Below are 18,903 nucleotides of genomic sequence, written 5' to 3'. Positions count from 1 at the left end.
TGCAACAGAAATCTAAACCAGAAAGCAGGAAAACAAAACAAAGAAAATTATATGATTTGGCATAAATGACAGCAGAAAAAAAGATGACAGCAAAAAGTGCAAGTCTTGGTATGAGAAATCAAAGCTTCAAGTGGTGAAACCAATCCCTGAAATGCAGCAGAAAAGAGCTGGTAAAGATTTAAAATTTAGAAATGAATGTAATTAATATCAGTTATGCTGAACTGATATTTTAAAATATGTAGGAATGCCTTGATTGTACTAGTACTATACCCTCTATTTGTTTCACTTAACAATTTAGATGCCTTTTTAAAATTTTTGCATACAATGCATTAGCATTTCTGAAGTGAAAGAATTAATTTTGCAAATGACAAAACAGTATGGGTTTTTTTTTAATAAGTCAGGGATGTATTTTAAATTAAAATACTGATTTGTTAGACCTTTAATTTCAGTTTTCCCAGTCTTCCTTCCTAAAATGTCACCTAGCTTTGGCAGTGAAGCTGCAGAGAATTGCAGCATGTCCTGAAATTGGTGTCAGACTAAGTCTATTCTCTGCCTAATGAAAAAGAGGACTGGTAGGTAGTAAATTGCTTTAGAAAGATCTATATTAGTCTTTTTTGTCTTGTACATTAGAAGTGACAATTTCAGGGCTTATAAGAAAAAAATCAGACAAAAGTAACACAGGATTATTTAAAAGGAGGGTTTTTTTCCCCTTTAAGTACTGGGCAGAAGCAAAATCTTAACAGAGTTGACCTAGAAGTATTTACACATATTTTTTGTATCTTTCTCCCACTTCATCAGGCCACTCAGTATTCACATTTAAAATCTCAGGACAGAAAATAACCCTCCTAAAAAAGATGTATTCTAGAGAACACATACAAAGCAGGAATGTTGCTCATTTCTCAGGATAGCTGCCACGTTAATTTATTTCAAGAAAAAAAAAAGCCAGTTGGATTGTTGGCATATGGGAATGAGTCACTGCTAGAGAGACTGTGGAAAAATGAAAAAATACCAGATTTTCATGTGCTGCATGGAGGATGAGGGTGCTAAGAAAGTCTGCACTTCTCAAACTATATTAAGCAATTAATTTGTATGTTGCAAATTGCATACAAACTGCATTCAAATATCCACACCTCAGAACTGAAAAATCCAGCATGTCCAGGCATTGTTCTGCTTGGAAATAAGGTGAGATGTGTTTTGCTGTGTTCCTGCTATTTGCAGCACCAATTATCCCACAGATAAAGCACATACTAGCAAAAGGCACTGGTGCTCTCAGCTGTACAGAAGAGCCTTTCAGAAATACTCACTCCCAAAGCAGCAGGGTCATTCTTTCAAGTTTGCAGTTCCAGAAACCTGATTTGCAGCTACCAAAAAATTTCCTCAGGGCTCAAGTTCACCCAGAAAGATTATATAAAGCACTCTTACCAAGTGACTGTTCTGAAGGCAGAGACTTATTCTGCCACTCTATTCTGCTATGAAGTAAATAAAAACATTTTAATTCATTTTTATCTGAGTCTGGTCTGTATAAACCAGACTGAGCTGACCTGCACACATCTACTGAAAAACACTTTCAAGACAAACAATTATTCCTACTGACATTAAACACAACTGAGAAAAAAAAGCAAAAAAGCAGCTTTATTTGAGATAAAGTTTATTTTATTGGAATTAAACGGAAATGGATGCCTATGCTGTTATAACGCACTTAGTGGTTTTAATTTCAAAACATTTTAATGACAAAATTTATGAGATAACTCATGATGCTGGGAGAAAAATAATGATTGGAAGAGGATCCTGAAATTGGAGACAGCATGCATGAAGTAAGAAATTAATTCTCCAATTCTGTAGCCTCTGCTAGACTCTGGATCCTCTTTTGTACACTGAACTTGAGAAAAAGCCTCACATAATTAAAGAGATTGACAACAAATGCAACAAGTTTCATGAAAGGTATACAAAAGATGAATTGCAGGTAATGATTCAAACCCCTAAATGTATAGATTTTAAAAAAACAAATTGAAGGAAAAGCAGTATAGAAGACATCCTAGGGGCTGGCAGAGAAGAGAAAGTAGTAATTTATTCTCCAGAACCTTATTAGAATAAGTTGTAATAGACAGTTTGCAAGAAACCAGACCAAGAAAAACTTTAAAGAAAAGCTTAACTATATAAAGCAACATGTTGGGGCATCTTCCTCAGTCTTCAGTAAAAGATGAGGCAGAAATCTCTCATGAAAGACAAATGCACCCTTTTCTATTTCCAGTCTGGCTACAGACTAGATGAGACTCCCTTTCAGTCCATGAAATCCAGTGCTGTAGAAGACAGGCATTAAGACATCTTTTTCTCCCCTAAAAGCCTAGAAAAATTCTACAGTACCTAAGGTAATTGGAGTGTAAATGTAATTCTGCTCTCCTAAACAAGAAAACACCAGCCATTACCACAAAATGGTAATCAATGAAAAACGGATTGATAATTCAAGACATAATGGTTCTATGAAGAAATAAAAATTGAATAGCTAATCTATAATCTCAATATATATTTCCATAACTTTGTTACAGGATATACCAGACAGATAATTGCAAGCAAACAGGAAGAAACATTTAAAATTTATAAGAAGGGTTTCATATCCTGCCCACAGTGCTGCATGTGATCTCCTAGTGACAATTACATCTGGCAGACAGACAAGCAACTGTTGCTCGGTGGAAAATGGGATTATCTTTATTAACAGGCTCCTAAAAACTAGAATATCCATTTACTCCCCTGCTTCAAAAAAGAGATTAAGAGTAATCTAATCTGCAATGCTGATCACAGTACTCTCATTTAAAATTACACTGGAAAGATCCAATGCTCTAGAAAATCCTGAGGCTGAAAGAAAACAGTTTCTCTGCCATGAACACCCTGCAATACCTTTCTTCAAGTAGGATTGACTGGATTTTTTGGATGATGAAACACAGTTAATTTGAGCAGGAATAGAAAAATCAACATCAATAATTTAGATTTGGGTTTATTTCATGCTGATATGTATTAGTACAATGCATGGGAGGCTTAATGATTTAAAGCTATTTGCAAAAAGAAAAGAGGTTGTAAAACTGCAGACACTAAGAAAGGTGCACAAAGTCATTCCTTGTGACCCTCATCTTCCATTTCTAATGGAAGGATGTTTACAGATAACAAAAGCAACAATAACTGTACTTTATTCTTCAGACCTGCCCCTGAAGACAACTGTCTGTCCAATATCTTAAGGAATGGAAGAGAAAATTGCACTGCAGTGGTTGGGCAATACAATTGGAATAGATAAATCTCCACAATCATTGGTCCAGTGTGGTTACAAACACCAACAAGCAAAACACGGCTCTGGTATTCCAACTAAACAATAAAATGCAGTAATTTCTCAGCTCATCTACTAATTTACAGAAAAAATGGGGAGGAGGAAGTGTGGGTAAAGAAAGGAGGGACAGAGGGGCAGAGATGATGACTTATGAAGAGGATAATTAAGATTTTTAAAATTAAAAATGTTTGAATCCAAGAATCTCAAGCTTGCTGGGAGGGATAATGATAGCATGCAAACAGCAAGTAACAGCCCCTTTAATCCTAAGAGCTAAGGAAAACATAAAAGTACATTTTCACTTGTGAATAAATTCATGTGAACGGATTTATTTCAGTACTTTGACATGTGTTATTTAAAAACAGTTCCTTAACAAAGCAGTTTAGAGGGTGAGTGCTATACTTACTGGTAATGAACCCATGATGGACCAAGGGTTTTCTTAAACTGAGTCAGTCCCACAATATCAATGTAAATGAGTTCCACAATTTTATCCCCCTGGGTTGGGCAGCCAGATCTGTTACCTACAACCTTCTTCATAATCCTAAACAAAAAAAGAAGCAATATAAAAAAAATTACTTTCCAAATACCTTGATGCTGTAATACTATTTATTCCAATAATTCCAGTTTCCAAAAAAGCTTCACTCTTTTATTGTTTTGAAATCATGAACCATGTAAGAACACTGAAATGCTAGAGATGCTCGACATTAATAAATGTAAAGCACTAATTTTCAGTAAAAATCTCATCTAGTTCAAGCAAAAGAACAGTATGTTTGAAATGCTTAAAAGCAGTGTGCTTTGCAATGATTCAAAATAATTTCAGACTTTTATTGACAGCTTTATGGCATAAGAGGTCTCTATAAAACAATGCTGTCATGTAATTTAAAAAAGAAAGCTGCAGAAAAAGCACATGTGTTCAAGCTTCAAACAGATGTTTTATGTCTGCTGCTGAACTAGTTGGCAAAGCAGGACAAAGAAGAGTAAGGAGCAATTTGACCTAACACAAGCAATTAACTACATCAAAAGTAACATGTTTAAAGAACTTAAACCTTTATCTTAAAATGAGATACTGAGTGAAGAACCACAGAAACTGAAGCAGAGGACACAGAATGAGGCTAATCTGTAACATTTCCCACTGCAGCTGGTTAAAGCACCTGGAATGTTAAAGACTAAGCTGCTTAGCTGGAATTTTACAACATTCATTTATGAAGTCCCAGGAGCCTGAAGCTACAATGAAAACACATTATCCCTTCCATGGCACATATACTTAGCTCAGGAAAATAATCTTATCCTCTGTTTAGTGAATTATCACTTTCATTTTATGCTTCAAGAAATTATATACTGTTAATAGAAGCTGCAAGAGTTTACAATTCTTTTCTTCTAAGTCTAGTTTCAAAAGCGAAAGTAATCTCCTTACTCCTTGAGCTCTGCCAGTGAAGCTGAAATCCTGATGTCATGGCCCAGTAAGTAGAGAGATGTAATTAAATCACTCCACTGGACTAATTCACCAAGTGGGCCACCGCTAAACGCATTTTCTGCAATCTTGAATCCAGATTCTTTTGTCAAAAGCCCCAAATGAACAAGGATCTGGAAAGGAAAGTCATATGTTTGACATTTGCTATTAAACATGCAAGTGTTGTACATTACAGCAGTTTTTCTTTCTATTAAATTCCAACTATGGCCAAAAAAAAAAAAAAAAAAAGAAAGAAATCAATGCAAACAAGCCAATACTTCCCCCCTAAATAATTTAATTATTTAATTTTGTAATGAATGCAAGGACTGAGAATCTCCAGCAAGGAGCTGAGCCAACCAGGCTTAAGAGAGGATAGAAATATGAACATAGATGGGGCTTGCTGTCACTCAGGACTGGCTCAGCAATAACAAGGCAGGAAAAGAAACCTGTTGTAATTAAAAAGAAAAAAAAAATTACATAAATTAACTACACCTTTTCACTTCAATTATCTCATGGTTTTAAAATTGAACTCATTACAGGAGGTCTAAACTGATCCAATCTAAAATTTTGGTCAACTTTAAGTCTACTCAAATCCACACCCAAGATACACCATTGAGAGTCTCAATTTTGGACAACAAGGATGTGCAACTGTTGTTTCCCATGACTACATAAACCACTCCAGTGTCATCAGCTTGCAGTAAATTCCCAGTTTCTCCCTTTAGAACATAGTCTCTACCTAGTCTACATAGTCTGTATTTTATCCAAAACTACAGAGGTCAGAAAATTTACTCCAAGACTGACTGAGGCAAAACATGTAAAACTATCTGTAAAGCAAACACCCATTGCCACAGCATTTCAAACAGCAAAATACTTCTTAAAAGGGGTATAAACATGAGCCTTTTAGACATATTTTCTATTTCCACTCTGAAGCTACACCTGGAACAAGAAGCTTGAAAGAGCCCATATAACAGCAAGTGACAGGAATGAAAGTGTTCTCAATTACCTTTTTTCGTTTTCTTTTCTCCAAATTTTGTTTTTCTGCAAGTGATTTAATTGCTTCAATCCAGGTATCAGCCATTCGTCTGATGCGCAACATCATCCACCTGAATTCCTCGTGCCTTGACATCATTTTGTAGAGATTATCAAAGTTGATACGAATTTCAGCCTTCAAGCAAACATCAAGAAACACCCCAAACATTATTCTTCAGCATATTTTCCAGAAGTTAAAAAACTGCATGAGTTCTGTGCTTAATATTCCTCTTTTTAAAATAAGAAATAGAATAAAAGATAACACTCCCAGCATGTTAAGATTTTAGTTCAAATATTAAAGATATACTTAAACAGACACTTCTAAGCTACATAAATGACTGTTATTTTTATTAGTAGTACTTGGTAACCCAGAATAGGTTTGCAATGTTTCACAATGCATTTATTTCTGCAATATAAGATCTGGTTTTGTTCATGTGCTTGAAAATGAGGTAAAGTTATGTCTGAATCATAATACAGAACAGCATGCTCAAGATTTGTATCATATATAAGTCATGAATCCAAACACAAGGAAGTCTCCAATTATACCAGAAAGGAAGAAACATTACTAGGGCGTAAATTTTAAAGGAAATACTTGTTTTAAAGCTAGAGTGTTCTGAGATCAATTGGTTTTACAAAATGAGACAGCCTATATCTATATTATGTAAGTAGTGCTCATATGCAGCCCAGCAATTATCTTAAATTATCTTAAAATACCTAATTGCTACATAATTAGGCTGTAATAATTTAGAAACAACTCTGTGTGCTGTATAGTATTTAATGGGAAAAAATTAGGAGTAATCAAAATGTTACTACAAACCTGAAATGGGTATCAGCCTTTTCTATTAAGGCAGTTTTGTGAAAAAGGGCCAGATTTTTGGGACAATAAAAATGAACACTTTCACATACACTTAACACTAGTGAGTAGTCTGTGGATTTGTAATTTTTCTCAGTATCTGTGCACAGTATATCATAAATTTAAACACAAGAATGTTTGCAATGCAAATCTACCAGTAAGTGCACAATACAATGACTGAATACATGAGCTACACATGCAAAGGAGGATTCCTTTCAGCTTTGAAGAACTGAGGAGTAAAAATTGTAAATTCTAATATTTTTAGCATTTCTGTGGCACAGATTCCAGGATATTTTGCATGAATCACAATGACTGAATTATTGCCCACGTCTGTCCTTGTTAAGGACATGGTTGTTCTTACCACTGTTTTCTGATCAGTCTCTTCATTAGGATTTTTTGCTCTCCAAGGTAAACGAGGACACCAATTTTCAACCTGTAAAATAATCACATCAAAAGAAATAATGTTATTTTATTTTCAGCTGCTTGAACAAAGTCTCTGCTCACTGCCTTTATATTACACTCTTATGTTAACCTCTGATGCCTTAAATAAGGTATCAGCTGATAATAAGGTGATCCATTTCAAGATAAAACTGCTTTTTTTGCAGAAAAACCTTAAGATTACTTTTTGCAATTCAATGCTCTTTTAACCCAGCAAATTTGCAAGCAGAAGTCATATTTAGATATTCATTCAGGGTAATGAAAACAGAAGATCAAGGCAAAGGTCAGCTGTTAAATGTTCAAAATACAATTTCTGTGAGCTGTTCTAAAATGTTTTCAAGAAATTTTTTATGCTTTAGACTTTACAAAAATATGTATTTTGGAACATTTCCATCTCCCTAGAATACCTTAATAAAAAGACAAAGCCTGCTGAATCAGGTAGAACTTTGATCTACCTTGTAGCAATGCAGACCAAAAAAGTAACAGTCATCGTGGAAACAAAGCCACCAAGTTTGAAGGCTGTAAATAAGGTAATTATAACATAAGTCACAATATTCACAAGCATCAGCAGCTGTGATTCCTAGAGAAACATGATCAATGTAAATGCAATACTTCTACTAGAAAATAAAAAAGTACAACAGGGAGTAGTCAGTGAAGAAATAGCAAATGGATGCAAGTCACTGAGAGTTCCTGAGCTATGCCCAGGGATCTTGCTTGTGTAGAATCCTTATTATTTATGCACCTTAAGAAATCAGACCACTTGCTCTGGGGAAGGAGGAATCTCACTGTTGGAGGCAAACCCATGAAAACTGAAACATGACTGTACTGTGAAAAGGGGGAAATGCAAAAATTTATCAGCTGGCTAAGACACCCCATCACTACTGATTAAGTTCACAACTCTCAGAGAACTGAAAGTCAGAGCTGCTCTTATGGTTCCTCCAATCACAGACCTGTCACAACACAATTTTAGCTTAATCATGCTGCAGAAGCCTGGAGCATTACAGATTAAAGGCTTAAGATCACACCATATGATTGCCTAGAAGGCCAATCACATGAAAATAAATGAATAGCCATCCTAACCTCATTAAAGAGAAGAAATGTATAAACCATGGGTTCCTCAGACAAATTATAAAAGAGCATTTTGAATGCTATGACTTAACCTACTCAATGTGTTTAACACAACATAGGAAAGCAGTGACTTATAAAGGTCCTTTGAAAACATCTGATTCTTCAGTGGTCTTTAACTCTGGAACTACATCAGACATTGCAGCAATTATCAATCCTAACTTTTACAACTGTAAAGTTGTGGCAGAAAAGAGTTGCGAGCTCCACAAAACAAATAATGCAGAGTCACAAACTCGCCTCTGCTTTTTCTTCTTTAATAGTGCAAATTCTGCATTATTCCTAGCATTAGAACTGATCTAAATTAAGAGATGACATTTCAAGGACTACTGTACATGTCCCTTTTCTGACTTCATGTATTTCACATTGCACCACAAGGCATCCTAAAGGAATTGCAGATTTTTCAGGGCTGCCAAGGACAGTTCACTGCACGCCTCACTGACTGAAAAACAAATACAGTTCTTTTGTGCTTTTAGAAATAGCCCCTCTAGTCTAAAAACAAATTACAATAATTCTCAGCACAAATAAACACTTTAGGAATAGATTCAAAGTAATATCAGTGTCTGCAGTTGGTCTGGCTCTCATTTTTTCTTATTGATCTTTAGCAACGATGGCAGAAAGGATGATGGTATCACTAAAGTGGGTCCAGATGAAAATTCATCAGAAACATAGAAATACTTCAGCTTTGCATTTATTTAGGTACAGAAGATCTGCATACAACAAGCCCGAATTTGGAGCAAGGTGAAGGAAGGCAGAGATGTTCATTTGGATCCTGCTCTTTAACTTGTTCATTTGATCATTTAGGACCAAACACCACAGTTGCCTCTGAAGAAGGAACCAGGACTCCTCTTCCCCATTTCCAGCACTGCCTTCCTCTCACTGGCTTACCATCAGATCTTTCTCCAGTTTATTCTCTCCATAGCAACCTACTGTTGTACTGTCATGCAAATGATTTAATAGGAAGGATGTGATACCAGACAGATTAGCAGTTAAAGACGACTTCTGGGAAGCAGCAACTGCAGATTTGAAGACAGACCATATTTTGGATAAGTGATAAAAATGCTAAGCTATTATTCAGAACACACTATATTTATCTTTGTGCTGTCATATTTTTGAATAAGACCAGCTGTGCCTCCTGTTCTTGGTATTGAATCCAATGCAAATCAAGTGCATTAGACAGTCTTTGATCTTGCTCAGGAAACCGTGTCCACCTGAGAAGTCGAGTGTTCCCTGCTTGGTTGGGAATGACATTAGTCACAGCACTGCCTGGAGGATAAGTAGCCAGCTCCTTATGTAGCACAGCAGTTTAAAAGTTCAAAATTTAGGTGCTACATGATTCCAGATACTAGAGAAAAGCAGGTGTTTTGAACTGCTCTGAGGTGTAAATGGCTAGGTTTAGGACGAAAAAACAAACAAACAAACTTTATCAATTTGAAGAGTACTTGCTTTTAGGAGCTTTGCAGGTATCTGTTCAGTGGCTCTTCCTCAGACACACACTGAAACTGAATGCAAGGCAAGATTGCAGTACTTGACTCTATTGCACAGCAAGTACTTCAAGCAGAGTTTTAAGAACCTGGCAAACATCTGTAGCACTGGAATAGTCTGAGCATCTTCCAAATTGAATCAAAGTACACTCTGCCAGCAGCTCTCCACATCCAAAATTTCAGAAAGACCTTTATGCTTTCAAAGAGTCACAGTGAGTGCTGAATAAAGCCAGAGCTGAAGGATACACTCTGAGCACTTGGGATAATCTTCTTCATTTTGGACTCTACCAAAGAGCAGGTGCAGCCCATCCACAGGGAAGCTAAAACAACTTTCTTTGCACAGCAGGTGAACACACTACTCAGAGTACTTCTATCCATGGTATAGTGCTGCTCTTAAGTGTCTTAAGTCAGCCCAAGAGAGAAGAGAAAGTGCATCTCTAAATTTATTAGGCAGAATGAAGGCAGGCAGTGAACTTGTAATGCCACAAATCCCTTTGAGAATCTGATGTGAGAGAACAGCTCCAACTGGGGAGGTGACTTTCTCAACTCCTATTTTTTGTTTATATTTCCTCAGTGACAGAATCCCTTTGAAGGGGTTGCAGAATCTGTGATCATGAGTTCCTGCCTGGTTAGTGAAATGGAGTAGGGGACAGGTGTCTTTGGATGTGGTGGTTTCCAAGAGCAGTCTCCAATGTTGGGTATTGTACCCACAGCCCCAGTGACATTGCAACAAAACATTTCACACATCCATCAGTCAATTCCTCTCATACACAGGCATTTTTGTCTTTTCCAACAAGTTGTTAAAGACTAACCTCAGTTTAAGGTGACAGAAGAAAAAATAACTGAGCCCAAATCGCCCAAAATCAGGCTAATCCACCAGTAGATAATTCAGGAACAAAGTGGTATCATTAGCATTTCAGTTCCTCAGGGATATGTGTAAGATGACTAAGTAAGTCTGAACTTCTGGTGATTTATATTTCAGACAACACCACTAGTTTTGTGCAATTTCCAAGTATTTGCACAGAATTGAAAGAAGCTGGTTTGATGTTACATTACATGGAAGAAATGCAAATTGTTAACTCAATGTCCAGGATTAGCAGCAGTGAAAGTGGAAAGGGGACTTCCCCCAGCTGCAGTAAACTAGAAAAACCACATGGATTTAGGAACCTCTATAATTATGATACCCAGGAATTTTCACTAAATTGTGCCTCAAATGACATCTTGCACCCTGGAAACAAATCCATGCTCAAAATCCCCCTGTGTTTGTGATTTTCTGCTTTAGCCCTCAAAGCAGTAGTAAGTGTAAAAAAATACCCCCACTACCAAACTATGCTTTGTGTTTCCATCAAGTCTGAAGAACTGAAAACAAGAATTCTCTCCAGTACTGTATTAAAACACGTGCAAAATGTGACATGCAGCTCACAGAATGGAATTCAAAACAGTTTTAAATCTTTGAAGTGCTGGATTCCAAGATTGTACCAAAAATTACATGTGAACCTGAAAGGTGAGCTGGAGATCCAAAGGGTGGGATCCAGCAGGTAAGCACCAGTGTAATGGGAGGTGGTCACCTGCACCACAGCTGACCACCAGTCCTACTCCTGGGTGGAAAGAAGACCTCTCAGAGAAACACAAATGTAGATAAAGAAAGAAAAACATGTCTATAAGCCCCCTCTACTTTCTCCACTTTTTTTTTTTAAGCTTGGAAATAGTGTGAAAAACTCATTTTCTAGAATATATTTTTAAAAAATTCATTCCTCAGCTGCAAACTGACATTTCGCAGTGAAATATATTTTTGTACTGCCTAGAAATTAATTTTTTCACATTTATCCCCCAGAGGCACTGCCATCCCTGAAGATGATAACTGTGCCAATGCCATTACAGTGTTAAACAACTGCCTTTTTCATAACTGAATGCTAAGTTTAAAAGTAACTCTTCTCTCATGGCTAAAAGGAAGCAAGTTTAACTTGCTTCTTAATGTTTGCTATTTCTGATCCCTCTCTGGCTCTCTATTCAAGAATGTAAGTTTGGTTTTGCTATTCAGGCCATTTGTATCTCATCCACTCCTCAAAGATTCCAGCACAACTTGTGTTCTGAGGACCAGAGGGAGGTGAGGCCCTGGCACATGGTGCCCAGGAAGCTTTGGCTGCCCCATTCCTGGAATTGTCCAAGGCCAGGCTGGACAGGGCTTGGAGCATCCTGGGATAGTGGAAGATGAGCTTTAAAGTCCCTTCCAACCCAAGTCATTCCATGAGTCTGTGACCACACAGTTGCCTTCCACATCCCAGGAATGATCCAGTGCCTGAAGCAAAACAGGGAGAAAGAAGTGCAAAAATTCTCTGTTTCATCTGCAAGTTTACACATGGGACAGATTTAAATAAAAGGCAGGAGCCTGGACATGCTGGGCTGCTTCTTGCTTTGCACTCACCTCCCACTCTGCTGAAGCAGCTGAGACACAGAGCAGTGGAGAGGGGCTGCTCCTGATCTCTGCAGGAGTGAATCCAAAGTGCTGCCACCTGCACCAGGGCAGCCTCTTCAGGACAGAAGACCTGGGGCAGGCTGGGTTTTGTCAGCATTGTTTCTGTTTTGCAGAAACTCATGGGGAAAAGATAACAGAGCACGTGGCTGATACCCAAAGGTTAGAGTTTATGCCAACCTTTTGTTTCTAAACCTTTACATAAACCATGGACAAATTACTTTGTGTCTCTGAGGTTCTGACCCACATTGCACTCCAAACCCAAACATTTTGGGCTCTTTTGTTTACAAGTTTAAATTTACATTAAAAGAGTACTGGATGAGCATAATGTAACACCCTAACTGAACTGCTTCAGGAGAAAAAAGGTGGATCCCAGATGAGTATGAAAGAGCACACACATTTGTCACACTAGATTGTAGAGGTGATTTTAAGAATAAAACAAGATATATACATTGTTTTCCCAACTGAGGTTGTACATAATTTGATGCATATATTGCCTTTTGGAACATGCACATACACAACTATCTCACTCCAATAGTCCAACCTTGATGTAAAAAAGAAAAATCTTAACAGTAATATCCTTTCCATTACCCTAATGCATTTTAATATTTTAAATCAGCAGCTCTGACTTGAGAGTTCTGTAGACACATTTATCATTCAGCTGTGCAACCATGCTATAAACTGTCAACTCTTCATCACTGTCCACTTTGACAAATTACTCTTGCAACAGCATTTCCAAGTTATCCCTAGCAGCCAACACACCTCATAAATCCACATCATTGTAGTGTTATTAGAATTTCATTTCATGCTTCCATTCGCAAACATTTAAGCTTTCAACCTCTGCTGCTGGACATTAATCATAAAATTAATCATAGGATTAAGAATGCCAAATTTAAACTCAAGGTTAATAACATGCTCACCCAATATTAGTTTTACATTCTGTCATAAGAAAACACTCCAAAAAAAAAAAAGGACAAGACCTTTTTCTGAAGTTACCAAATATGCACACAGGTTAATTGCACCTTTACTCCTTCATGAAATGGAAAGCTGACCAAATTAAGTATTGCTGCCTAAAGAAAAATTTCAAATCCCAGACCCTTGAAAAAACAACTACTGGCCTCTGAAAGTCTGCTCACATTTGCATGAAAGATCAATTATGAAAGAGCTAACAACACCAACTGACTTTTCAAAACTGATGATAAGGCAAGATTGTCATGTAAAAAACTGGGATTCAACAAAAATGCAAAATAATAAATGTCATTGAAGAATGTTAGATTCTTGCATTCAGTTTAGATGCATCATCATTTTTAAGATATATCTGCATTAAAACCATGAAGCACCTGCTGGTTGACAGAATACTAATGACCAAACAGCTCTGCTGTGGCTAAAACAAACCTTCTAGTAAAAACCTTAGATCAATTTCAGATGATTATGAAACCATATCCCTATCCTCTATGATAAATAACAAGATAAATAATATAGTCATCCTGTATCTTTTCCTTCCATAGCTTCACAGTCCATAAATAAATCAACACTGAAATGGAATGAGTCAAAACTGTGATTCAACCCAGCCTTTGTTATGCCTTCAGATAAATGTTTTGGATATGCATTTAACTGTTGCTGCTTCAAGCAACACCCCCAGAAGTTCAATAACAGTCAGCTGAGTAAATCAACAGAAACTGCTTTGATTACAGTGGAGTTATTTATTATAATAGACTTACTGTTTTAATCTCAGATATGTAATTTAAAATCCCAGGCCAACCCTCCCAATCCTACAGAAGCTAGAAATTTATTATTAGCTGCAATCCTGCAGCCACATTGGCTCTTTCAGTTCTTTGCAAGCAGTGAGCCACTGGATATTAATACTACTTCTAAGATTAGTTGCCATAAATTACCAAAATTTCATTTATAAGAAAGAAGAGGCCAAGTGATCAAATACACCTGACTATTTCTGGTGTGTGCACTTCAAGCCAGTAACAGAGCTCATGATATCTGATTGACAAAATTAGTATTTGGGAAATAATTGTTACCCAGGAAACAGAAAAAAAGCCTCACCAGGACAAGCACCCTACTCAGCTGTGTACAAAACACTGACAGATACCAAAGGCTTTAGCCAAGATACCTGCAACTTCACTCTAAAACGTGACATTCAGGGTTTTGGGTTTTTTTTGTTTCTGCTAACAGATTCCACAATTCACACACAGTCTCCAAGCAGGAAGTGGCCATGCTGCTTAGGACAACTGACCACCTAGCACTACTTTCTAAATTTTCCATTCCAAGTGCCTCCACATTAGTACCTCTGCAGCTGCATTAAAAGCAATAGAAAAAGTGTTTAAAGGAAAAGATCTGACTGAGCTTCACACCCAGGATATCCAACTTGGACTCCCTGAAGAGCTGCTGCTTACATCACTGCAGTTATAAACATTAGAATTCTCCAGGCTAGGAACCCCTGCAGAGTTCATGAATAATAGCAACACACTTAATAATTCCGTTTTAATAACTTTTTCCTCTTTCCACAATTATTCCAAACAAAATGATGATTTCTTTCGAGAAAAAGCACTGAAGGTAATATGTTGTTTCCCTTCTGCAGATGAAAAGATTACTGACCTCACTGAGGTAAATAAAAAAGGAGCATGTGGACCCATCTACACCGTAACTTGCATAACAGGGATCTGATCGCCACATATCTTTCATCCACTGTAACAGAAGAAAAGACACAAAAGTTTATTAGTTTGAAGTACAACAAAACAGCTCTGTTTCACACGCAGGAATAATGGAGGAAGTGGCAAAGTGACTATAAATATCAAATAACAAACCAGGAATTTTGTTATGATTAGCAGTACACTGCATCTCTGCATTCAGTAATGCTGGGGGAGCAACAACACAGCAGATGTGAGCACAGCTTATACAAACTGGCAGCCAGGCAAGCAGAGACAAATTTCAAAAGGAAAATAAAATTGGGATCCAGACATTTGGCTGTGGCTGGAGTTGAAGGCATTGTGTGCTCCCCACCACGATATGCTCCCTCTAGAATTACACGGATCATTTCAGTTACCAAGACTGAAACCTGCCAAGAATCTGCCATTTCTGCAGAAGCAAACAATGAATTTCAGTTCATATTTCAATATTCCAATAATTTATTACATAGTCACTATGCAGCCTGTTTGCCAAAACAGATCAAAACACAGACCAGAGATTCAAAATGTAGAGACTTTTAATTTCACAAATACTTGGGTATTTAAGCAAGCAGGAATTTTATTGCTGTCCCCCACTAATCACAGGATCACAGAATGGTTTGGGTTGGAAGAGAGCTTAAAGATGATCTCATTTAATACACCTGCCATGGGCAGGGACAGTTTCCATTAGACCAGCTTGCTCTGAGCCTCATCCAACCTGGGCTTTTAGGGATTGGGCATTCACAGTAATAAATCAGTGTCCCTTACATTTGAAATATATCCTGGGAGGGAAAAACCCTTAAAAACCTGCATCTCTGCAAGCTTGTTGGAGCTTGTTTCTTTGTTTTGGTTGCCTTTTTCTGTTTTCCTTTTCTAACTAAAGTCTGATGGGTTGCAATATTTAGGCTTTCCAACTGTAATATTAGTAAAATACAGGACTTAGGCAGAATCCACTGTGAATCCCAGAATTCTGGTTGCACACCTAGGCACTGCCTACTCATGAGTAGAAGAGGCAGAATGTTTTCCAGAGAAAAAGGGAACAGAGGAACCACACAGACTTGTGGGCAAAGAGATGAAAGAAAGAAATTTCATACTGAAGAAAGGGCTGGAGTGAGGTACTCACAGAATCACAGCCCTGGGGCAGGGGAACACCAAATTACTCATCATGGGGAAGAAGAGAACAGGGGTTTGCCAAAAGGAAAAGTTTCTGAATAACAAGATAGTATTCAAACAATAAGGCTTTTCAGTAAATAATACAGCATTTTTATATGGCAAATTTTCCTATCTTAAGAGGATGCCACTTTATTTCTCTGCAGCAGTAGTATTAAAGGCTTGAGGTGAGCAATGCTGCAGTAACACACAGTCCTAAATATCCTATTTTTGACTCACTTGCTCTTGTTTTACACCACTGAGTAGTGACCTCTTGCAACATATGTTCCATTTTTAATAGAATGCACATCAGATTAAAATCAGTTCACTTACCTTTATTTTCCCTTCACAGTGAGGAAAACCATCCATAGGAGGCAATTCACACTGTTCCTGGGCTCCATTTATGAGATCTAAAGAGAAACACAGACCATAACTGAGCTTCATTTCACAGTTCTGACTGATAGCCTCACAAATTCTGCCTTTGATTTTCAGGAATCCACAGTCCAGAGACTGAGTGAAGGGTCCTACTGGGTAATATTTGTTATTATTTTTGAACACACAAGAAAATGGCCGCAGAAATTTCAACTCTGACTTGAAGTAAAAGTTCTGAATTACAAAAATTGAAGTATGAAGACTCAGAGATTATGCTAATCCATACTGAAAATAACAAGAAGAAAATAATTTCCTTATTGAAGCGTGCTGAAAACGACTAAATTGCAATAATTTGTTTTCATTTGTCAAACATTTATAGGATGTATATGGCTCTTAAACATAAAACTAGTTTTTCAAGCTCTGCTATCACTTTATCAAATACCCATGATGCGAAACCTGGCACCAGATATATGACCCAATTAATAGATGTTGCAATATGATCTAATTTAACAACTGAGTAGCACTACATCATCTCTCACAAGAAACATTTCCTGTGGTCTCACAAGATTTTTTTTCTTCCTTTTTTGCCCACTTTAATAATTTTTCCATTCTAGATTATTGCAACACGTTAAAGACTGTAATACGGAGCAAGATTTCCAGCCCATGAGCCAAGGAAAAAGCAGCAGTTTTAAAGGACATTAGCCCTTCAGCTCCAAGGAACTTTCTTCTTAGAAGAACCCTCTAATGCAGACCTTTAAGGCAAGAAAAATTATTACCATGGTGGAGAGATTCTTGCCAAAGGCAGTGGAGGAGAAGGTTTTAAATTTAGGTAGTTCATCCCACAGTTATCTAAATTATACCTGCATCATTTCTGGCTTTTCCTACGGGCAAGAATCAAGATCATTAAAGTCAGCCAGCCATCAAACTAGGAACACTTTATGCTGTTGCAGTAACTGTGCACAATTTCATCCAGAATATGTTAATTAGAGAGCCCAAAAAAAAAAAAAAAACACCCCAAAAAAAAGGCTGCAGTATTAGAATAGAATAACAACAAAAATCTGTGGGTAAAAGTTAAAACATTGCATTACATTATTATATGCAAAACCCACAACCTGATCTATCTATTTTCCAATTTTTTGCAAATAGCTTCTTTTAATGATAAAACTTGAAATGTGAGCAAAGCACTGCAAAATCAATTTGATGGGGAAAAAAAAGTCATGGCAGGAAGTCCCCAGTTCTTTGTCAGTCTCTGCAGCAGGAGTCATTTGACAAACTGAGCTGTACTGCCAATGACAATAGCACTGAAGCAAAGCAGTTTGTACAATGACTTTGTAATTTCAAATCAATAAGCACTTTCAAAATATTCTGCCTGTGTTCTTATCCTTGTGGGATTCTTGCAGACCAGACCACCACCATCTAAGGCTCTGATTTCTCTCTGAATAAGAACATACAGAGCCTGCATACAGATAACAGCAATTTAAAAGTGTATTCTCAATTCAGTCAGTAGAGCTACATAATAATAGGACATTTGGCTTTACTGCAGTTCAGGAGTCAGACCTTCTATTTGCATCACACCAAAATCAGTTCCTGAGATCTAGCAGCAATATAGAGGCATGGTTACTATTATGATAATTTTCAATAATTAATAAAATTCCATTAGAGGAGTTTTATGGTCTAAAAGGGTTTGTAGACTCTCCGTTTTTTTTTTTTCTTCCTAACTCATAAGTCTGAATGCAAAATAACAGATTTTATAGGCATGCCAAATTCAAGATCTTCCTAAAACAAAAAAAGACCTCTGAAATCTCTGGTACAACATCAGAGATGCAGCTCAGCCATAGAGAAAGTTCAACTTTCAGCATCATACTCAATTTAGGGTGGAAAATGCTGAATGCCTGGGTATAGCTTGCCAACAAGAATGAGCCATGAATTTTGTCATTTAAAATAAAAATATGTCTTCTATCTCAAGTTAATTATGCTATCATATGATAGCTTTCCTCTTCAGAAGGTTAGTCAAGTAAATCCTCTCTTCTACTTAAGTCCCATTAAGTACAGGGTAATACATAAGCACAAGCTATAATTCCTTCTTTACAGCACACAGTGCCAAGTTATCACTTATACCATATTTCATTTTAATGGGGATCTCATGGCCTGTTAAAGAAACAAAAGATGGAGGAAAAAAACCCAAAATACAGACAACAGCCTGATTTTTGTTAAATATACAACTGCAGTCTACATGTTTGCTTTGTCATGTATGAAAACATTCTCTGCACCCCAGTGTGTTTTTGTTGACAGGCAAAGATCTTTGCTGTTGCTCACTGCTCACAAGGTTTTACAGGATCCCTGTATTTGTGAGATCTACCTGCAAGAAAAAACCCCTCTTCCAAAGTCACACCTTGCACCAGCCTGACACTTCCACAGCTCCCAGCAGTCATGGCAGGATGACAGAGATACTCCCCAAGCAGAAACCCTCCCTGCCCTCCCTGCTCCTGTCCATTCCAAGTAAAAAGGAAGAGACAGACATTTTTCTCAGCACAAGCTACAGAAC

General features: G+C 37.2%; 1 protein-coding gene across 1 annotated transcript in view; it reads right to left on the bottom strand.

Moving 5' to 3' along the window:
- The window catches only part of MGAT5 (alpha-1,6-mannosylglycoprotein 6-beta-N-acetylglucosaminyltransferase), a 114,298-nt gene that overhangs the window by 37,825 nt on the left and 57,570 nt on the right, over positions 1–18,903 (bottom strand). Inside the window, exons 4-9 of the mRNA XM_033065089.1 lie at positions 16,320–16,396; positions 14,770–14,859; positions 7,007–7,078; positions 5,767–5,928; positions 4,728–4,897; positions 3,720–3,854 (exon numbers count right to left, since the gene is read on the bottom strand). Of these exons, the coding sequence (XP_032920980.1) occupies positions 3,720–3,854; positions 4,728–4,897; positions 5,767–5,928; positions 7,007–7,078; positions 14,770–14,859; positions 16,320–16,396 (706 nt within the window). The remainder of the gene's footprint in view (positions 1–3,719; positions 3,855–4,727; positions 4,898–5,766; positions 5,929–7,006; positions 7,079–14,769; positions 14,860–16,319; positions 16,397–18,903) is intronic.

This window comes from Catharus ustulatus, chromosome 7 (genome assembly GCF_009819885.2).
Source record: "Catharus ustulatus isolate bCatUst1 chromosome 7, bCatUst1.pri.v2, whole genome shotgun sequence".
NCBI lineage: Eukaryota > Metazoa > Chordata > Aves > Passeriformes > Turdidae > Catharus > Catharus ustulatus.
The sequence above is the reverse complement of the archived record's forward strand: the minus strand, read 5'-3'. Positions and strand labels throughout refer to the sequence as shown.